General features: G+C 42.0%; 1 protein-coding gene across 3 annotated transcripts in view; it reads left to right on the plus strand.

Annotated features, from left to right (window-relative positions):
- Positions 1 to 21,716, plus strand: part of LOC113169650 (DNA-binding protein SATB1) — a 54,856-nt gene extending 33,140 nt beyond the window's left edge. For all 3 annotated transcript variants that reach the window (XM_026371227.1, XM_026371226.1, XM_026371228.1), the window contains exons 10-13: positions 2,869 to 2,940; positions 3,499 to 3,654; positions 17,451 to 17,651; positions 19,348 to 21,716. In XM_026371227.1, coding sequence (XP_026227012.1) covers positions 2,869 to 2,940; positions 3,499 to 3,654; positions 17,451 to 17,651; positions 19,348 to 19,962 — 1,044 coding nt within the window. In that variant the 3' untranslated portion in view covers positions 19,963 to 21,716. The remainder of the gene's footprint in view (positions 1 to 2,868; positions 2,941 to 3,498; positions 3,655 to 17,450; positions 17,652 to 19,347) is intronic.
- Positions 21,717 to 22,633: the final 917 nt, after the last annotated feature.

Genomic DNA, 22,633 nt, shown 5'->3' on the forward strand with positions numbered 1-22,633 from the left:
AGAGCATATCAGTGACTAGAACATGTAGGACAAAACGCCAAACCACCCAAGTCATTCAGTTACAGTTCTTGTGGTCTCCATGATGGCTACGAAACAAAGCAAAATTCAAGTCTGGGGACCAGGAATCCACTGAGTTTCTTCCCAGCATTTGATTTAATCACCACAGTGTTGCTAAATAAACCACTTGTGTAAAACCCTCCAATGCACAGCCTTGTTACCCACCTCGACGTACCATTTAAGTGTTCCAGCTAGCTAACATGCATTATGAAAAATGCTGTTATTAACTTGCCCATTGAGGGTTCATGAGATCATCGCTCTGTTCAGAGAAACGGGTTCAAAGAAATGGTTTCATAACTAGCAAGAATTTCAATCATAATGTTGTGAAACAAATAGCTCTTTTAAGTTCAAGTGGTTGAAAACAGTGACGAATTTTATAGATGATCTGCAATAATAGACCATATTTCTCTTTAGCTGCAGTTTAGAAAACAAACAAGTGAAGCAACAGTGACTACATTCACACATCTATCATAAGACTGTTGCGCTGACCATTTCAGGATATTGTTGGTAAAGTGTTCACACGAGGCACACAAGGAGGTATGAGGGTGGTTTGAAGTAATTTTAAGAATGTAGAATCAACCGTCTGTCTTTGTGATGGCGTCTGTCCAAGATGCGTAACAGAACTAATCACAGAAGGCATCTTTAATAGTTGCTACAAACTACAAAAGGTTAAACACAAGACAAAACACTGTGTCTATAAGTTAGAACACAGAAACACTCATGCACTCATACAAGCACCACCCGAGCACATTGCTTTACTAGACACTCCACTTTTCTGGGTATTGTAACAGGCTGCAACACGTTGGGAAACACGTGCAGTAAATAAACTCCAATTCATTCTATCAACGTGCCCACCGGAGAACGTACTTTACATTCTCCCTGCATGTAAATGAGTTCTACATCATCCCCGCCCTCACCACACAGGTGAGAATGGTGCACAAATGATGGATAATTTTTTGTGCTAATTTTGACCTTTTACCATGCATTAGGCAGCATTAACAGCCCTCCCATTTCAAAAATAAAGCTCACTCAGTGATGACAAAGCTCTGCGAAAGATCAAACATCATTTAGTCAGTCCTTCTTTCAAAATCAATGCGTACCACAGCACAACTTTGTACACTCTCCGCAAATCAGTGTCCCTCATTTGAAAGGTATGTGGCAACTTTCTACCACTTAAGCCCATCTGAAGTGCGGTCAGCTGCATCTGGGAGGTGAGAGGTGCAGACAAAGGCCTCCTCTGTCCAGTTCTCAGTGAAGATTTGTCTTTTATTTAGGTGAGATGGAAAGAAAGACAGAAGCTCGGGCCCACCCTAGCTCCAAAATAGAGACTCCCTGTTGGATTGCCCAGCATGATGCAGTTACTGGCTGTACAAAACTAAAAAGAAAGCATCCCATTCTGAAGCAGTTGGCTGAACTTAAGCAGGACCACTTTGCAGTTCACGGCTCATCTTTACAATCAGAGGTTGTGTCAGGACAGGACAGAGATTCAGTGTGAAAGAGTAGACCTTTGCACAAGAATGGACAAAAATGCTCTGCTTGGCTACATAAGCTCCTGTTAATGTCTCTGAAACAGAGATGGGTATTTGTAAGTAGGACCTTTTTAGATTTTCATAAATCACATCAGGAACATTAGAGATCACTAATCACCATCATCAGTGTTTTAGCATATCAGAGAGCAGCTTATAGAGCTATAGAGACACATTACAAAACAGAAATAGATTTGCAAGCTGAACAATAAACACAGTGACTGATATGGCATGATGTGGCACACAGAAACTATTTCAAACATGTCCCAAAACTCAAAGCCTCGGGTTTCTAGGTTTTAATTTCTCGTCTCTGGATACTGTCGGCACATCAGTACAATAACTTCAGGCCTAAAAAACTTCACCTGTTTGACTTCAACTTAGTGATATTTATCGTGTAGACCTGTTCCTACGCAAGACAGTTCTCACACACTCATACACCTGGCCATCTGCCAGCCTCTCCTATGGAGCAATGCGTTCTGAATTTAAGCACATAAATCAGCCAGGGTGGCAATTGAGCCAGAGACAGAGAAGGGTTTTTTTATTGGCCTCATAAAAACAGATACAGAGGTATGTTTCTCTCACATGTGCTGATGGGTCGGCTGATCTCCCCCAAAGCTAGTTAGTGCACATCCCAGCCTCAACAATTAGCATGACATGGTAACCTACCGCTCAGACTGACAGGCCCTTGTCGACTTGTTGTAAAATAGGATGAAAGGCCCAAAATTGGTCCGACATTCCAGTTTCACCGCAAATTTTAGGATTATCTGATTGTTTTTTAACACCTAAAGGGGTGTATTAGGTGTCTAGACAAATACTTGAATATATATGTTTTTCGGATCACAGGCTCCATCGTGAGTTGCTGTTATTATGGTTTATTTGAATACCATGTACTCATACCCAACCCTGTCTGCTATCTGCTTTCAAAAGGGCTCGTATGGAATGATTCATATGCTAATGGTTCTTGGGTAATGCTTTTATTAGGATACTTGTTACCTTGTCAAAGCATTTTTGTCAAGATGCAACAAGCTGCTGAATGAAGATGATTTGATTTCACTTCACTTGCATTTATTTTTTAATCACCAGCTTAACATAAAAATAATAACATTTCATACAACGCATCTAAGTGTTTTGGAGCAAAGTAACGCTGGTGCTGTGTGGGTGTAATCTACACTCTAATGTGTGTGTGTGTGCGCATGTGTGTGTGCATGTGTTTAGCCAAATTCCCTTTATTTTTCCTCATGTGAGCCCTAACAAATATTGCTGTGTTGTGTTCCTGACACTGCAGCCTCGGAGGGAAGACTGTAACAGTGTAAGGCCTGAGGACTGGAATCCCCGAATCCCTGTGGGCATTTCCCCTGTGAGTAAATAACATTTTGCATATGTACAATGCATATGATACAGCTTAGCGTCTTTTCAATATTGTCTAGGACATATATACATTATAGAATATATTTACTATATACACAAAGTGAAGTAAAGATAGTTTTTACATTTTCATTACATGTAGATCTGGGGTAAACTCTGCTTTTGTTGGTGTTTAAACATAATTTAGTATCAAAGTCTGGAAAAATAAAGTGAACACATTCAATTACACAGTATTTAGTGGATTTAAGTTGTCGGGCATGACTGTGAGGATGTTAAAACTTTAGAAGAAAACCTTTATTAGTCCCACAGTAGAGAAACTGCATTGTTACAACAGCAGAAGTACAGCTTGAATATCAAAAAGGCCAATCTGACTAAGGAGCATTAAATTAAAGTACAAACTAGATAAACTAAAATACAATGAGTGAATCTAAATGCGCTTCTGTCTCCAGAATCCAGTATCTTACAAAAAAATTAGAGGTTTTAAAATAGACAATGTGCAGACTTTTTTGCATGGTTCATGTTGTTTTCTATATTTTCATTCTTTCAACAGGTGAAACCATCACCTCTGCCTAGCGAGTGGAACGGCAAGACAGAGAGCTGCATCCTCAACATCAACTCCACCATCTATGACGAGATACAGCAGGAGATGAAGAGGGCCAAAGTTTCCCAAGCCCTGTTTGCAAAGGTGGCTGCCTCCAAGAGCCAGGTACTTAAACACACACTAAACATGTTTTGGTGCTTTCAGTCAGTGTCGTCTTCCTGAAAACAAAATTTGACCATTTTAATTCAAGGTCCAGTGTGTGAAAAGTGTGTTTATTTGCACTATTAAAGCCTAAAAAACATAAAACACAGTATTAATTCAAAATCAAAAATCATATCAGTAAAATTAGAAGACATATCTGATGGATATCTTGTAAATAAAGATCCTTAAGATCATGCACTGAAAAATTTAAAAGATGATAAACCTAAATGCGCCTAGCATCGTAATGCTCATATATAGCTGAAGGCAAAAAGAAGAAATCCCTCCAGCCTGTAACAAAACTCGCCTCAGTCCATCACTGCGGTGATTTATCCACATAATGACACATGTCTTCTTTATTGTGGGTTTGGAGTTTTGCAGTCGACACTGTTTCAACACCAAACAAACCTGTTTATATTTGCTCCGCTCGGTAGGGCGATGGGGGCCCTTTGTTATCATCTCCCAGAGAGCAGGGAACTCACACAATACAAGCTTGTGTGTGTTGGAAACGGGGGGAAAAACGAGAAAACACAGAGTCAGTTTAACTCTTTATTAAAAGCAATTTAAACGTAGCACTAAGGAGGTATTATTAAAGGTTTTCATGTGCCCGTCAGAGGCTGAGTTGGAAAGATTTCCACAATTGTGCTTGATGAAGAAGATGGGGGGAGAAATAGATCACCAAGGGCGGAATAATCTAGAAATATCTGCAAAGGCTTTATTTTTTTCTTGCTGATTAGGATGATTATACCCCCAGATAGCTTTGTTTTACCAAATTGCAGTTTGATGCCCAAACCACTGTTTTTGTTAAGGAGTTCAAAGACTTCTTGGAAGGATGGAGAAAGAGAAAGGCGGTTGCAGTATTAACTCGCACATGTCTCTGTCTTCTCAAATGAAGGTTTGTCTGGGAACAGGTTTTCACCATGCCTTCTCCACCTCCCTCCTATCTTTCTGTCTTGCCCCTCTACCTCTCTCATTCCCCCGATTTCTGCCTCTCTTTCACGTTCCATTCATGGCAGGCGGGTGTGAATGTGAATTGAGCAGCAGATAAGAAGTGTGCTAATTATGCTTGTGAAAGGGGGCCTGGGAGAGCACTTATCTCTGGCTCCATCTCGTAATGGGCGCTCCCTGGGCAGCTGGTCTCCCCCCTTACTACCCAGCCGGCATTGACATAGCTTCCAGAAGCACCAGGCCAGCGGCTGCTCCGACCGATCAAGAACCTTGAACCCAAAAATCAGAAACCAGCACCAGAGTTTTTAGACGCAGTTTCCCCAGAAACCTTCTGTAGAAATGTAGGAATCACCTTCTTTTTTGTTTATTTATTTGTACAAGTACATTTAGTTTTACTTTTTTAGCCTCATGTTATATTTTTTATTGACAGCAACAGTTTTCTTAACATGACCAAATGATTTCTGGTGAAAATAAGGAATCAGTAATGCAAACAATTGTTAGGTTGCAAGCTCTGTTCTCTAGTATTGAGTGTTATTAATAACATTTAGGTGAGGTGATGCTGGTTTTGTCACTTATTTTATTTTAACTCTAACCACAAAAATTATTATTGTTCACACAAACAGTTTAGCTGATTAGTTAAGGTTATTCCAACAACATCATTGTAGCCACTGTTGCATCAAAAGAAATAAAAGCACAACATTTTGTGCTACCATAGGGTCAAATCCACGTGTGCTGTATATTTTGGATTAGTCAGAATATCAACATGTGTATTTAAATATAATTTTTAACATTATTACTAAAGCTTAGGTCTAGAAAAAGACATTCAAGCCTTGGGTAGAGCACCATGCCAGCAGAGACTGCTGGTACTGAGCTGTGTGGATGTGGTTGGTGATGAGGATGGAGGATGGGCTGGATTGGCACGATGCCCATATGAGGTCCAGGAAAATAATCGTGGGGGAAGAGTTGAGAAGGGGCCTCATCACAGAGGCTGGCACTATTCTGTCTGTTCTTGGTGTGCAGTCGAACCTCTGCGCCTTCCGCTCAGCTTGGAGTTTCCCAGCATGCTTATGCAAGCACATGATCAGGTGACCAGGCTCTGCTGGTATTGATCCCATATGTCGGTGGGTGTACTGGGCGTCTTCTAGTGTTTCTTAGTGTATTTAGTATTTGTGTAAAGCAAATTAGGCTCATTTGTTTAGAGAAGCAGAAGAGTGATAGAGCCTGGAGGGGAGAGAAATAAGTTGAAGGAGGTCAGAGGCAGTAGTGCTCCCCAGGGTAGAGAAGCAGTAAACGGGAGTTTACTGAGTAGTGTATGCTTACGTGTGTATTTACTGTATATCACTGTGCTTTTCGGTGCATGTGTGTTTGTGTCTGTTGGAGTCTATGTGTGTCTCGGGGGGTGGTGGTTCTGGAATGCAGCCATCCCGCTCTCTCTTATGGCTCGTAACCACAGCAGGCCTCTGTCAGCTCGTCCCTGCCCCCCCTCACATATTCAGTGTTGCATTTCAATCACTCTTTTATTGCCATATATTCAGAGTAGTAACTATATAGCAGTGAATCTAACCCAAGCCATATTACTCAGATTAATGGTTGCCATTGTCTACAAGTCTGAGCATACACACTTTTTAAAGTAGTCCATACAGCAATTGTGATTTATTAGGACAGATATTACATTAACTCTTTGATAAAATCTGAATCATTATTCATAATCCATTCCTCAATGATTCAAGCTGATCGAATGCTCCAAGAGTGCTTCATCTCCATTTAGCTTCAGGTTGTGTCAGACTTGGAGAAAACAAGTGCATGCTACTGGTTCACATCCAGCGATCGCGCTGCCAGAAGTAGGTGCATTCGCCAAACGGCGCCTTTCATTTTAGCCTGCAGAGGAGCAGGCTATGATCTGGATAGCCCCAAGTTGATGTCAACATTATTAACTGGCTCAGTAGGAGGAGAGAGCTATCTAGCAAGCTAGCGTGCTTTGTCTTCATTGGCGTATACAGGGGAGGCCCGCTGTATTGGCTAGCCAGACAGAGAAGGCGGCTAATGTTCAGCAGAACGATGGGAGGTTCGCTGAGGGTGGAGCAGTTTGGGGGCTTTCCTTTGACACGACTTTTATGTCTAAACATCCCTGACACTTCCTGAGAGGAATTGTGCAACGGATAGAATCAGAGTCCCTGCTGTCATAAAACAAGCACCCTGGGAGCCCTGTGCACCACGGGGCTCAAAGCCCTCCGACTCCTCAATGACCATTTGAGTACAGAATGCAGTCGCTGCCACCAATAACGCCCTCCCTCACCATCTCTCTTTCTCTCCCTCACTCGCTCATTCTCCCCTGGAAGAGGCTACGCTAATTAGCCAGGCTCTAATGAGACAGAATGGCACTGATCTGGTCCGCCGCTGCGCCACCGGGGGGGCCGAGCGGGGGGAGCTGGTGCAGTAGGGGGGAGAGCGAGGGGGGAGATTGGTGTATGCCATCTGTCACCCTGCACCCGCCTGGCACGGCACTCCCTGGAGTGGAGGATAGGGGGTGGTGATGGTGGAGGGGAGTGAGTGCCTCGTTGGTCTGGAGAGGTGGGGGAGTGGGTGGAGGTGGATGGGGGCGGGTGGGGACACTGATATGAGTAGGAAGGGAGGGTGACAGAATAACTGGCTGCTTCCTTCATGTTTTGAAAATGACTAATTTCCTGTTACGGATGGAATCTGTTTACTGGTCGTGTGTGTTTTTTATAGGGGCTCAAACACTTTTCGTTTGAGTTTAAATCTCAGATCTTTAGCACATGACTCAAGCAGCCAGACCAAATCAACAGCACATGAACATGACACACACAAACACGCTGCCTGTATCGCTCTGCTCCGTCCAATAGCTGCTTAACAAGAGGGGCAGATGGCTGACCTTTTGGGTGTCTGTTTCTAGATTGTGACTGTTCAGAGGTTTGTCTGTTAGTGAGGAGCCACTTGGGGTCAGGACATAAGAAGTCACGTTTTGCATGAAGAGTTGTGTACAAATGGTGTGAAATGACAATCTAGTATAGTAAGACTGATGCTATCAGATGCTTTTTAATATAAGGGACCGTGCCAGGGTTGTGATCGTGGCCGGGGGCTATGTGTTCAGCTGCACAGTGAAATTTTGCTAACTTTCTCCGTTGCGGCAGGCCAGGCATCAGGATGTCTTAATTTTTGTTTGTGGACTCAGAGTTCTCCACACGTCTCTCTCCCTCATATTAGGTAGTTCTGAGCGAGCATATCACAGCCCCCGGGGATCTAGAAGGGCTGTGACTGTTTATTAATTGATTTATTTATTTATCTCCTGTGCCTGCTTGGTTATTAGGTTGCCATGGGAAACAGGCTAAGCCAGATCCCCTCTATTATTAAAGACACAATTTCTTGAACTGGAGACCCAGCTGTCTGAATAATTAATTTAGCGAATGAATTATCTTGCAAATGGTAAGTCTTCCCCTCCCTCTGAAATGAGCCTTTCTCTTATTGTTTAATGGACAGTGGAATTCCCACCAGCCTGTTTTCTCTGCACTGCCTGTTTCATTGAACCCTCCTCCTCTGAGCAGGAGCACAGGGTCTCACTGAGCATGCCCAGAGCACTTTCTGTCTCTCCTGCCATCTCTCTCACTTACGCCTTACATGCCACCTCTCACCCCATCTGTCTCCAATTGCACAACTCACTCCTTCCTGCTCGCCTACCTCCTACCCTGCAGTCCAAACTAGGAATCTGCCCCAACTGTCGGTGCTCCAAACTGTCTGTTGAACATTTTTATATGACAGATCTCTTGTGTTGTGCAGCAGGGTTAGCCAGTTCGCTGGTTAACTGAACCCATCATCTGTCAGTGAATCAGTCTCGTAACCATGTGTGTGCCATCCATGTGCCTAACTTTACTTTGCGAGCCTGTTAGCACATGCTACAGTATTTTACCAGCACTTTCCTACAAATGCTAGCTAGCTAACCGTCTTCCACTGTCTCCACTTCTCCTGACAGACCACACAGGGCTTGTTCTGAGGCCCATTCTCGCTAATCTGATCAGGCAGGCAAATACGCCGGGAAAAGCGCTTTAATGATCCCCCTAATTACCTCAAGTCAATACCAACTGTATTATTAGACTCGGGGAAAATATTCCATTAGGGTGCCCCCCGTGGGAGTCCCCCCTGTGCGCGCTGATGTCACGCGCTGCGCGCCCCCTACGCTTGTAATTAATTTTATTTACACACGCAGGAATGCACAAGGTCGCACCTGCAGCCCGGAGCCGCCCGACTCGGCCCGCCTAATCAGATCTGTCATAATTACCATTCTGCATGCTTCTGACACACGCCGGGAAATATTTCAATTTAACTACAGCCACTAGCTCCGGCAGATGCAGTCAGAGAGAGAGAAAGTGTGTCTGTGCGAGTGTGAGTGCATACAGGAGTGTGAGTGAGGGGGAATTGCATGGGGAGATATTAGGACCTATCCATGTGTTCATGCTGGTGCTCGTGTGCACTTGGTTTTGCTAAGCATTATTTGCTCCCCCTCTGTCTCTCACATTCTAATCTCTCTGTCCTTATCTTTGTCTCTACATCACTTTGACTACATCAAATTCTTCCACATCACTAAATCATATTCTTCAGTCGCAGTTTTCACAATATACTGTATAAACTGAGCTTAAAGAGGACATATAAATAGCCTTTTCAGACATGCACAGGGAGACATCTGAGACTCTGTGTGTACTTTCTTGCCCCAGATATTTTATTAAGTCCAAGATACATTTCCAACTTAAACAAGAGAGCACACAGCTATAGCACTGAATAAACTATTGCATATGAAGATTTGTGTTTGAGAAGAATTTTGGGAGAAATTTGTTCAGTTTCATTAGTATCTGAAGCAAACTTGTAGGCCAATTAAGAACACTTATTTAGCTGACACAGACAATTTGCAGGTTCTCTGCTATTTCAATCCCTAATTCAATAAGATCAGTCATGATTTATCAGCTTAATTATGCTTTGATATTAGCAATTAAACCCCAGCTTTGAATTAAATTTCAATCAAGCTCTTATAATTGGTGGAATCAGACTCCATGTAGGTGCTTTCTGTGTAATGTCGCTGCCATTGTTGTTTATCACTAGATCATCTTCGGCGTGTTTGTTGTCTTCTGTGCATTCATCCTCCATCTGCCTCAGCAGTATCGAACAGAAAAGATTATAAACAGGTAAATTTGTGGTGGGAGAACAATGTTTGAACACAGCGTGCAGTGCTGCTACCCAAATATCAGCCCACCATCAAGCTAAACTAGATTATGGTGCAATTTTAGCAATACTAATATTTGATACTGAGGCACATGTAGTGTACCATCAGTCGTGACTCAATTTTCAGCCATTTTGTACTCATAAACAATCTAAAGTGCTTCACTGAACAAAGAGAACAAAATGTGCCTACTATGGAATATTAAAGTGATTTTTAACCTTCTTATAGGATAAAATATCTTGCAAATGTTCTGGCCGATAGTGAGCAAATACTGAAAGATTAATATCTAATTTGTAGATATGCAAATGAGATGTGTTCTCTTGTCTCTGCTACTTTAGTTACACAGTTATCCTGCCGAGTATCCAACTCGAGTAGGTGGGACATCCCATGTTAAAGCATCTAGATTTACGACAGTATGTTGTGTGTAGTTGTGTGTGAGGAAGAACTTTGTTGAAAAACAGAACAAGCCGTGCGCTTAAAAAAATCTTTACCCACACAGATGTTTAATGTGCTCCATTTTAGATGGACTGGTCATTTGCTTTTGGTTATTCTTTATGCTCCATCTGCCTCTATTTGGTTGCTTGAAAATTCCCTGCACGCTTTATTGGTTCGGTAGTCATGACGTAAACTGCCGCACAGAACTGTTCGGTATTGTTTCTCGGAGCAAGTGCTGACACAAAGAGGGCCATTTCCTGCACAGTCATGCCTTGCCTCCACAATGTGTGTCGTGTTAGTTGTCAGTCTGTTATTGTTGTCAACTCACTTATTGTATCTGCAGAGGTCGCGACCCCTCTTCAGAAAACATCCACTGTTTGGCTGAGACTTCTCCATGTCACAGCTCGAATAGAGATTAATTGTTTGGCATGTATGATTCAGACTGGCAAATTTCACTCCTAAAGCTCAACCACTGACATCCTCACAAAAGAGGATAGTGACACAATCTGGCAACCACAATCTGGAAAGCATCCACTCTGACAAGACATCAGAGTCATATCAACATGATTTAATAATAATAAAAAAAAGATTTTTTAAGGCAACTTTCAAGGGATTTAGATGAGTCAGTTTTTAATCCTCAGAAGCTTTCCTAAAGAGAGAAGGAGCTGCATGATTTGTACATACAGGAACTAGAAATTTCATCATCTACTTCTATGGTCGCAAATCCAACCATCCTTAGGGCCTATCTGTCATTTCAAAAAGATGTCCGTTTGATCCATGTGTTTTGTAGTCTACCTCCTTATGGATGCTTAGGACCACTGTGTGAATTGGAATCAGATGGTGAGGTTAGAATAAACGATGCAGAGGCAAATATAAATGTGGTTTAACAATAAATTAAACTCTTTGATCACCATATGGTGAACAGCCTTTAGACGCACTGTAAACAAAGTGGTATATTTTTAGAAAAATGTTAATTTCCCTTATGTGGAAATTATTCCATTCTTTCCCTCCACAACTATGTGAAATGTCTTCGTTGTCTCTGTTCTGTTGTGTGTCCTGACATGCAGTCGTGTTTGACTGGAGCGTGTGACTGCAGGGTTACTAGTTTGAATCCCCACATTTGATAGACACGAGTAAAGCTCCGTAGCTTTCTTGAAACGTAACCATGCATCAAGATATGAAGACTAAGTAGAGATAGCATTTTAAATATAACTTGCTCTTCTTCTTCTTTCCAGTAACGCTAAATAAATTACTGTTTGTCATCAAGCAAAACTATTTCCAGCACAACCCTTCATCTAAAAAAATGCATACATGATTACTTCAGGTACTTAATGAAGGTACAGTTCCTCAGTTTTCTCGTTTCCTGTAGCAAGACACATTTGTATGTTAAGATCTTGCTAGTCCAAACCTTGCTCTTATTCTGATCCTCACATGGTGAATATAAGTATATAAGCACATTTATATAACATATATATAACTAAAACCCCACATAACCTGACACATTCATCTAGTGGTTTCACAGTAATGAGTGGCTTTAATGCTGTGTTGAACCATAAATCAATTTTTTCCCCGTTAAGCATTGGCTGTGGGACCACCAGGACACCTCCACAGAGGGGCATAAATTTGGACTAACATTTGTCTCCTCCATTAAAGGACTTAAATAGGCTTTTGGAGGAATTCAGGCTTATGCTCTATCCCTATAACATACAGTGTGTGTTTGTGGTGAAGCATGTTAAGCAAACATCTTTCACTTGCAGTGTAGACATTAAAGGAGATATTTAAAAAAGACACCAACAGACAATTAAAGAGGACCTAATGGTGTAATGATAGGTCTGTAAGCAAAGCAAAATATGTTTTGCACTATATTTTTGTAATGTCATTGCTGTTTGTCCAGTTGCCATTGCAGTTCAATTAAGGCCACTGACCCCGTTTCCATTGCCGCATCTTCTCCACAGTATGCCGAAGACAGTTTTTACAATCACAGAGCCCTTCTGTTTGTATATAAAGGCTTACTCTACCCCCTAAAAAAAAAAAAAAAAAAATCTGGCCCAGAATTGTGCAGTCAATTATTGCTTATTGTTGCGGGAGATTCACATATGCCCGAGCATCAGGAGCATTTCAAGACTTCACCGTCGTCAGCAGATGGGCGTCCACCATGGCGTAATGTATTTACAGCACAGCACACGTTTTCCTTGCTGGGTGAACGTGCACATGCAGCCACTGGTTTGGCTTGCTTGGGGAGGAGAAACAGGTTTGAACATACCGTGTTATCAGCTGCATTTATCTGCATAGTGTTGTCTGCCAGTGCTGGGCCACATCCAGGTTCAAAGAGGACGAAAGACAATAATGCATTGTCTTCCCTCTTCTTTTAGTTCTCTGCCGTGTTCAGACACAGGAGAGGTTTGTCTGGCTGTCTCTAAAACAGTTCTGTCCCCCAACCAGCCAGCCACAACAATGGCCACAATCATTTCTTCATCAGTGATTTTTTTTTTTTGTCCAATCGGTACTCAGTATACTCTCACAGTCTTTTCCTAGGGTTAAAACTGAGGCTTTATTTTGGTCCCACAGTAATCCGAGGAAGGAGGGGGAAACAACTCAAATGGCAAATTGATGGACATCTGTTGGCTTAATTTATTTATTTATTTTTGCGGTGGCCGAGGTCAGCCTGATGGGGCTGATAACAAGCAAATGAGATTAGAGAGAAGGTGTTGGCCAGGCTGCGTGACAGACCTCTCTGTCTGTCCGTCAGTCAGTCAGTCTGTTTATCTGTCTACTGTCCATGTCTCACAGCAAAGCCAGTTGTTCATTACTGTTTCTCTGAGCTTCCATGTTGGGGGTGTTTGCAGCGGTTGAATGGGTGGGTGTGTTGGACGGTGAATACCATGCTGTTCACTGACAGAGCAGCCCTATGCTCTCATTGGCAGCTTGTGACTGCAGCACTCACATACACGGTGTACCGCATTGCATAGCTGGGTGAATCTCGCGCATGAATTCAACTATTGTGTTGTGAGGGAAATATTTTTATCAGAACACTCAGCTGCTATTTATACCAGGACCATACAATGGCCTGCTGAAGAGTTTATTACCCTTTTAATTTGGCACCTTATGACCCCAGAGCGGCACAGGCCTCTGGTCAGATGCGGTGTGGTGTCTGCTGTAAAACAAGAAAAGGCTGTTGGTTTTGATTGCTGGTCCTGTTATTTGAAACTAATTAATAATAAAGAAATGATGACCTAGAGGCAGCAGATTATTGTGCAATATTTTCGCAGGTGTGTGCCAACATAGCAAGATAATCCTATGCCTGTCGGTACTTATTGCTTCGATGAACCTGTTGGAAGCATCTGTGAGTTCAGCTGAGAGGTGTATTTAGCATCAGAATAAAGTGCCTACCCAGTTTTGTGGTTTTAAAGGTAGCCTAGCATGGGAAAACACATGGTTTTACTATTAATATTCTGGTCTAAATGACCTTAAGTGCGCTGTACACTTCCACCACAGGCTCACCAACTTTCTCGACAATGAGCTACAGTTAATGTAAGTCACTACACATATGATGCTAGTGCGTGATGCACTTGAGTGGTTTGTTAAAACTTAATTGATTTTTCAGTTGGCTCAATTTCAAATGCAGTTAATACCAAATAAAATAAAATAAAAATCTGCACAACAGATGCATTTTTCACATTTACACATTCTCTCATGCACTAGAAGCTCATTTTAGTGCTACACCACTGTTTTCACACAGAATACAGGACAAAAAATGGCTACTTCAAATTTGCATATAACTATTTTCACCACCTGGGGGGTGGCATTAAATTAAGACCACAACACCGTGACCAATGTTAAGTTGGTTGTGTGCAACTGACTTCTAACCCTGATTCTCATGAACTCTGGCTGTTGTTTCATGCTGGGCAGTTTGCTGAAACACCGCTTGTCTGACTTTGTTTGCTTGAAGTGGCTGCCTGTGGTTTTGTGTAGAGAGGCTTGATAAGAGGTGTGAGACCTAACCATACAGTCTAAGTGGTGTGTTTATTAAAAAAAATCTGTTATAACTGTTTCTACTCATTCTAATAGGAGTGTAGGTTTGCTCTAAGTGATAATTATCCACCTAGTCAGAGCCTTTCCTGCAGGTATCACTAGTCTGGTTTCCTGTCTCTGCCTTATTTTGTGGCTATAATGCTTAAAACTGTAACATGAGAAAATTTCTTGGCTGAACACAGGTCGTTGTGAAACGCACTGAGTGTATACTATATACTGTGCTGGCTGGTAACTAGGCCTGTTCTGAACTACCTGTTCTATTTATTTATAGAGAGCCCTTAATGATCTTCAACAAAACACAGAGTACACTGCATTGAAGAGCCCTAGATTTTTGTTTTCTGGACTGTTGGAACACTTTAGCGGCAGGGGCAGCAAGTTCCATGATCCAATCAAGAGCGGTGGGTGCTTGTCAGCTGCGGTGGAGAGGCTCAACAAATTACATTAAACAATAAAGAGGGGGAAAACAGATTTGCAACAGTATGGCTAATATCACAGTGTGGGAATGCTAAACGTAAAACGGGGCTGATTTATTCATTCTCAGGAAAGAATACTGAACTACAGGTTTTAGATTAAAATGAATCATTAAAAGCAACCTAACTTTTACTATATCCTATTTCTTTCTTTTAAAGTGTTCTGACCAAAAACTGTCTCACCCCCTCTACTCTCTCTTTCTCTCTCCCACCATCTCTGTCTCTCGCTGTCCTCCCTCTCCACCCGCTGCCTCTGCCTGGCCTGTGGAAGCAATGCAATTAGACAAACACAAACAAAGCTCTTGAAACTGCCATGGAAAATGCTGACTGTCCACTGTCCACAGTGCTGGCTGGGAGCAGCGTTAACTGCTGTTTGACGTACATCACATAAAAAACGTTTAGCAAATGTTCATTTTTTTGTGGTGTGTGATTTTTCCTTGTATAAACGCTCAATGTAGAAATTATCAAACGCAGGCAGCAATCTAAAAAAACCCAACAACACACGAATGAACATTCACACTTGTGAACTAATAAACTCTCTGTACTTTATTTCATCAAATGGACTTCTTGGCATTGAAATGGAGTTCACGTTGTGCCTTTGTTTGATTGGCTCTGCTACTTTGGGTTTAATCCTGCTGGTTTGGGGAGTGTTTGAGTTGGATTACTCCATCGTTGGGCCGGGGTACTGTTTCTCTGGCTTTGACAAGATGGTGTGTGGTGGTTTGTGTGCATCTGTTTGTGTGTTTGTGTTTTGCAGTGTGTGTGTGTGTGTGTGTGTGTGTGTATTCTCCCTCACTACCGAATCAGCTGAAACCACAGACAGCCCAACTGGAGCGCCGTCCAAATCCCTCTGCATGCAAATTAAAAACGCAACAATAAACGTGGCAAAGGAACAAGGTGGGCATGCAGGCTTTATGGCCCCCTCTACCCACTCTCTCCTCCCTCTCTCTCTTACCCTCTCTCTTTATGTCTCTCTCGCTTTCTCCCCCTCTCGGCTTCCTCCAAAAACCAAAAAAAAAAAAAATCCTCCTGGGTTTGATGTGGCTTATGGGAGGAGTTGGAACAGGGGACAACCAAACTGCTGAGTTATCTCTTGCATGCAGTGTGGCGGCGTGGCTCTGCCCTCTCTGTGTGTGCATATGTGTGTGTCTGTGTGCAGACCAACAACGCGGTGTAATCCTGTGGAAATGAAAGGTGCTGCCGCGCACTGGCCGGGAGATTACAGCACCACTCTGTCACGCTGCCAGGACAGACTACCCGGCTGAGCGAGTAGCCCTCTGCACCACACACACACACTCACTCACACCTCGCCGCTTCTCTTTGACGCCGCGTTTCCTCCTTTGCCTTCTTCATCCACTCTTGTCTCTATACAGCAATCTCGTGGCTCCACTACAGCTTCATCCCACCACACCCCCCGCTGCTGTTCGCACTCCCACACAGCTCTACAGTGTGTTATCTCCTTTCACTCTTACTCACTCACACACACATACGCATTGGCCTGCTGAGGTTTGGGTCATCACGTCTGAGCCTTGTCGGCCACGTCACTCTACTCTCTCTGTAGAGTCTGTACAGTCGTGAACCCTGAATTTGTCACTCGGCTCCACAAACAAACAAAAACACACATTATTATTCTAAATATTATTATTCTATCTTTTTAATTTTACTGTAATTCAGGCCACTAGAAGTCACAGGAATGACAAGACTAAGCCATTTAGTTTCAATCTAAGCTTGAAATGAGGATTATTTCTGTTACTGATTAATAGTTTTATAGCTAACATGACATTAAATGGTTAAAAGTGACAATTAGGATTTTCTAGCCCCCGAAGTGACATCTTGAAACTCCTTTTACATGTTTGTCTTGACTGTCTCACATGTGAGCAGTGACAGAGTTTGGGATTTTAAATGACTGACTCCTCAGATGATCTTTGCAGCTCTATAAAAATCACACTAAGTTTGAACATCTCTATTTAAGTTGACCTTTAACCTGAATCACGGTCAGACACGTTGTGACCCTTTCCTATTTATTCACTTGAGCACTTCTGATAACTGTCCTGTGCTCTAACTCAGCTCTGTGTTTCATGGCCCTCTGCTGGAGTGTTTCAAACATGGGAGTCCACTTGCTTCCTCCCAAGGGTGCTGCTCAATATGCAAGGGTGTGTTTCTTGTCACGTTAAATTGTTCCTTCCTGCTGCGTTTCTTGACCTTGGCTAATTCACATCTTCAGCTGTGGCAGAAAAACCTCAGTAACTGTCGTGAAGCATGTTTTTCAATGTGTGTGTGTGTGTAGTTTTATTTTTATTTTGATTTAATAATTTTGTAAGACAATATTTTTTATTCTTTTTAATTACTCAGATCACTCTAAATTGTGTCACATTGGATCTTTACCCTCAGTTTAGTGCTACCTATATTTATTTTAATTAGGTAGCAGGTTTATTAATCGGGGTCTCTTCACAGGTAAATATAAAACTGGATCCACCCATTTCTATACTCTCTAAAATTAAATTTAGGTGTGCTGAGAAATGACAGCAGCCTGAATTCTTTTGTCCTGTGCCCACATTTCAGCATAAAGGCCATGTTTTGCTGACTTGTCTAATCTTTTTCCTCTCTGCTTTTTCCTTCTGTCGCCTCCCCCTCTATAATCCTTCTATCAGGGTTGGCTCTGCGAGCTGCTGCGTTGGAAGGAAGATCCGACTCCAGAGAACCGGACGCTCTGGGAGAACCTCTCCATGATCCGTCGCTTTCTGAGCCTCTCCCAGGGTGAACGCGACGCCATATATGAGCAGGAGAGCAGCGCCGGGCAGCAGCACCACAATGAGCGACCATCACACTTGATGCACATTTCCAGCGACCAGGTGAGCATAACAGCATACCCAGAACTTACATATGTGCACGTGTGTATGCATCCATTTAAGACAAAACACTGTTCACATGTTAGTAATAAAACATACAAACGCATTTATACGATCGTACACTTGAGTTTTAGGTCATTCAGATTTTTCTATGATATGACAGACCAGATGATGAATTAGTGAGCTGTGATAATAATCAGTAGATTAATATGTAATGAAAATGATTGTTAATTGCTTCGTCACTTATGCAGGTTGCAGTTGAGATGCAAAAACAGACACACTCTCCATATAAAAGTCTGCTTACTGTATTTAGGCATATTTACCTACTTTATCTGAAGTGCTGTATCAAAAACAAACAAGTAAAAAACATAATTTACCCCTTTTTTATTTAATCTTAACTAATTTTCCCAGGAATTTGTAATAAACAACACTTGTGAGTTTTTATGAACTCTTGTTAATTAGAAACACAGCAGCACTTAAAAGTTCCTACTCTTCAGTGAAAGCCGTTTTCAAAGATATCATTAGCCTGAACTTATTTAACAGAGCTGCTTTATAAGAGACATCTGGCAGATAAATAGAAAATAACACACAGGCTTGGTTAACAGTCGAAATATCTTAATGAAGTACAATAATACTTCTATTAAAAGTCTGAGCTACAGCTGAGTGGTTGATTAGTTATTTGGTTACTTGGAGACATGGCCAGCCTTTCACAAAGGCTGCCATTTACTGGATATAAATAAGGTAATAGAATTTCTTATACGAATCAATTTCAGCTGCAGCTATGGAATGAGGGAATTTTGTGCATACTTTGCATGCAAACAGAAATGGTTGCAGATTGATAAAATAGGACTGTTTCTGATTTAATGCTACAGTTTTACACTGTCCATAAGAGAGGGGTGTTTAAATATTTTGTGCAGGTCCTTCACTAACACGATACATTAGCCAAATTAGCTCACACTTGCTCAACAAGAACTATCATAGCTCAGTATATTGGTACTGTAAAATCAGCTGGCAAACAGAGTCCCTCAAAGTGCTGTTTTGCAAACTTCATTATGAAACATCTATTCTACAGTGTCTGACTCAGAAATGAAAATAAAAGAGCACCCATTTTGTGGGGTCAATAGGGACCACGAGTTGCCCACTCACTACCTCTCTAACCACACAATGAGACATTTTACAAGTAATGTGTCATGTGTTTACACTAACGGGATTCTGACGGCAGAGTGAAAGCCATCGATAGCATTCTCACACTGCGGCAAATCAGCCAGACCATCGCAACGTGAATTGTGCACAGGGAGCTTGTTTATCACTGCCGGGCAATAGAGCCTGATAAGCAGCAGAAGCTATAATAGAGAGGCCAGTTTCCCAGTGAATTCCCACCGCGTGTAGTTCTGGTTGTGTCATTTGAGTACGTGTGTGTAACTCGACTTGTGCGTTTCTGTTGCCTCTTCCCCCACAATGAGAGACACAATCTCCCACTACCAAAAAAAGGAAAAATAAAATCCTATCTGCAGAACTGATTACATTGAATGAGATATTACATGGAAAATTCCTTCAACGAGTGCCTGTTCTAAACACAGCGGACCCATTTTTCCTCACAGCTCAATTGATTTTAATGAAAGGCCTTATTAAGGTGCAGATAAGTGTTCACTGATAACATCCCTGTCTCCTTTCTCTTCCCCTTCTTCTCCCACTGCAGACTCAGCCAGCCCAGTCACAGCAGCACCAGCCCTCGCTGTCCCTCCAGCACCCCTCACAACCCCTATTGTCCCAGCAGCCCCTGCAGCAGCAGCAGCCCACCACTGGTCCCCGGTTGCCGCCCCGCCAGCCCTCCACCGCCTCTCCAGCTGAGACGGAAGACGAGGGCAGCCGCGGAGGGAGCATCAAGTCCCGCACCGGTGGAGGGAAGATCTCACTGGAGGCTCTGGGCATCCTGCAGAGCTTCATCCAGGATGTGGGTCTGTACCCTGACGAGGAGGCCATACACACCCTGTCAGCCCAACTAGACCTGCCCAAGCTCACCATCATCAAGTTCTTCCAGAGCCAGCGCTTCTACGTCAATCATCCAGCCAAGGCACCCAAGGACCCCAGTAACAACAACAGCACCATAGTCACCACCAACACCAGCAGCAGCAGCAGCAGCAGCCCGGCCTTCGAAGAAGAGCTGACGGACTTCAGGGAGAGTGGAGAGCTGCTGAAGGAGCTGGACGAGAGCACGCAGACCAACAACACCATCTTCTCCATCAAGATCGAAGAGCAGCTGGGCAGAGGCACTGAGACCCAGTCAGAGTCAGAGCACGAGGCCAAGGAGTAGGACTCTCCCCATCGAAACATGTACTGAGTTTTCTTCTGCACACACAGACGATGACTGTGCTAAATGTAACGTTCTGGCCGACATAGAACCACCGCTCTGCAAATAAAGACAAATAGTGTTTTTAATCAGTACAGCGTCTGGACTGTATGAGGAGTGTTTATATATATACATATATATATATATATATCAGTTGCAGACTGACAGGCTATGTGAAGTGAGTGTTCACACACTGGAAAGCCCATTTCAGACTCAAGTACTACTTTTTGGATTTTGTAAAACTTGTATTATTCACTGTAAAGACTGATGCATCATTTAAATAATCTGCACAAAAAAATTATTCTAAGTATGTTGCCGTGGATATTTGCTGACTGCACTCTATGTCTGTTGTTTTACACTGACTTACTTTATCTTTTTGAGCTACTGATTATATTTAAAAAGAAAAAAAAAGTCCCCCCTGGAGTTTGCTAGGACTTTGATAGGTGTTTACGTATATGATGTTAAACTGGATTAAAAAAAAAAAATTAAAAATAGCAAATGAAATCAAGGACCAAGTGGTTGACAAGGCCTTAATCATGAGGTATCAAGTCTGGAGCCTGCTGGCAGATTAGTTATTCTTTTTAAAAGCGCATAATGTGATTATGGATCACTCCAAACTCTGGAACGCGATCACCCAGCCCAGGTGCATCTTCGAGAATAGCTCAGTCTTTACATATTATTTGTTAGGGAGGAAATATAAATATATATATATAGACATATATTGTAACTGTAAAAAATACAGTCTGAAAGAAACTATGCCAACAAATGCCTTGTACTATACGGCACTGCCGACGTTAGATTATTTTGCAAAACCTTTGTCACTGTAACTTTCTGAATTGCCACACAGTTAGAAATGTGAATTACACCATGTTTATGTTGTCTGACATTATTTATTTGCAGTTCATGCAGTGTTTCCGATGTAATTACTTTTTTTAAAAGTTTATGTTACGTAGCGCCTTTTAAAAACTCCACCAATCTTTTTTCTATTTATAAATGTAATTTTGATGGGCAGTAAAAACAAAAAGTGTCTTAAACGTTTTAAATGGAGAAATGTGCTTTAAAGGTTGCCTATAAAAAGTGCTGTATGTCAAGCAACTCATGCTACAAGCTTCACGATTAATGTTGTATGCAATTTTTACTATCATGCAAATAAGCTTAGGTAAAATGACTAACCTATAGAACACCTTAGAAAGAAAAACATATGCAATCTGTGTGAAAATCGATGTCTGCGATGTGTCTTCCTTTGGTTAACAATCCAATTCAAAAAGCTATTCCTGTATAAATATTCTGTATAAAAGTGTTTCTTTTTTTATTTCAATGAGAACACCAGTTATTTTGTTACGACTGACTGTTTTATAAGTGTTTCTCGGTTCCTTTCAGCAGAAATGTTCTAACTAGAAGTGGTTATTGATTGTTAATTACACAATTAAACTGTTTGTATTGTACCACAGATTTCTTGGCATTAACTTGACCAGAGTCTTTTGATACCAGAGGGTTTTTTTGTTTTCTCCTCTGGAAACAAAAGATCAAACTATGTGAATTGTTTTCAAAACTACTGCTACTGTAAGAGATATCAACTCCACTTTCTGATCCATTCAGCTGCAGTCACTCTTATTTGTAATAACTGTAAATATCACATCTTATGAATGACTGATTGTTTATTATTGTAAATATGTTTGAAGTTTGTGCAAAAGCTCACCATACAAAATTGAAATCAACGTTCTGTCGTGCCTCTTCCTCTCAAACTCGACTGTACCTGGGCTCTTCTTCTGCATTTTCACTTCTTCTGATGAGTGTATCTGAAGCACCCCTGAAATCTGAAATAAATAAATGTTAGGTGTGATCATCTGTAATAGCAAAGCCCTCTGCAGGGATTTAAGATATAAAACAGCACAGGTCCTGACCCTGCTGTGAACCCCAGGTGAGGTGTGGTGAAACACCCTGAGGTATGTGCCAGCCTGTCTGGCGTTCCTTTATTTCCTTCCTTTTTGTTTTTCATTAATAAAAAGCCAGAGTGTAACATTGTCTGTGTTCAGAGTGAAGGAAAACCACACACAGCAGATCATACACAAGTGTCAGACGCTCTCGGGGGGGATTCGACGTTTTGTCAAAGGTGGAGATCAGAAAGTGCACCGAGATGTGTGAAGAGGTTACAAAAATGAATCAGAGACGCACCCTTAAGCTTCATTATTTCCTGATTTTAACATTACAAGTGACTTATTCACTGACAAACAGAGGTGAAGGCACCAACAAACAACAGCATAATACTCATCCTCATTATCACTGTTTTCATAAGGATCAGCCGTATTTGCCTCAGCCTTAGAAAAGGTTTTTCCTCACAGATGGCTGATACTTTTTCTATTACGCTGAAAAGGGAGAAGGAACTGTGCAATGCAAAAACAACAGCTCTGTCCATACACAGCTCTAATAAGGTAGAAAGACTTTGTTTTAGTTTAGTATCAGCTGAAAAGGTTCACAACCCCAGTTTCCCAACGACACCGGAGAGCTCCAGTTGTGTGCTAAACGCTGGTGTTTCGCCACGGGTGGGTATCATGGGTGATTGCTCAGAGAAGACTGGCAAGCACACAACAGCTTTTAAACTCCGTCTCCATTAGTCTGTTCGCTGGCTCTCCGC

Source organism: Anabas testudineus, chromosome 16, assembly GCF_900324465.2.
Source record: "Anabas testudineus chromosome 16, fAnaTes1.2, whole genome shotgun sequence".
NCBI classification, from domain to species: Eukaryota; Metazoa; Chordata; class Actinopteri; order Anabantiformes; family Anabantidae; genus Anabas; species Anabas testudineus.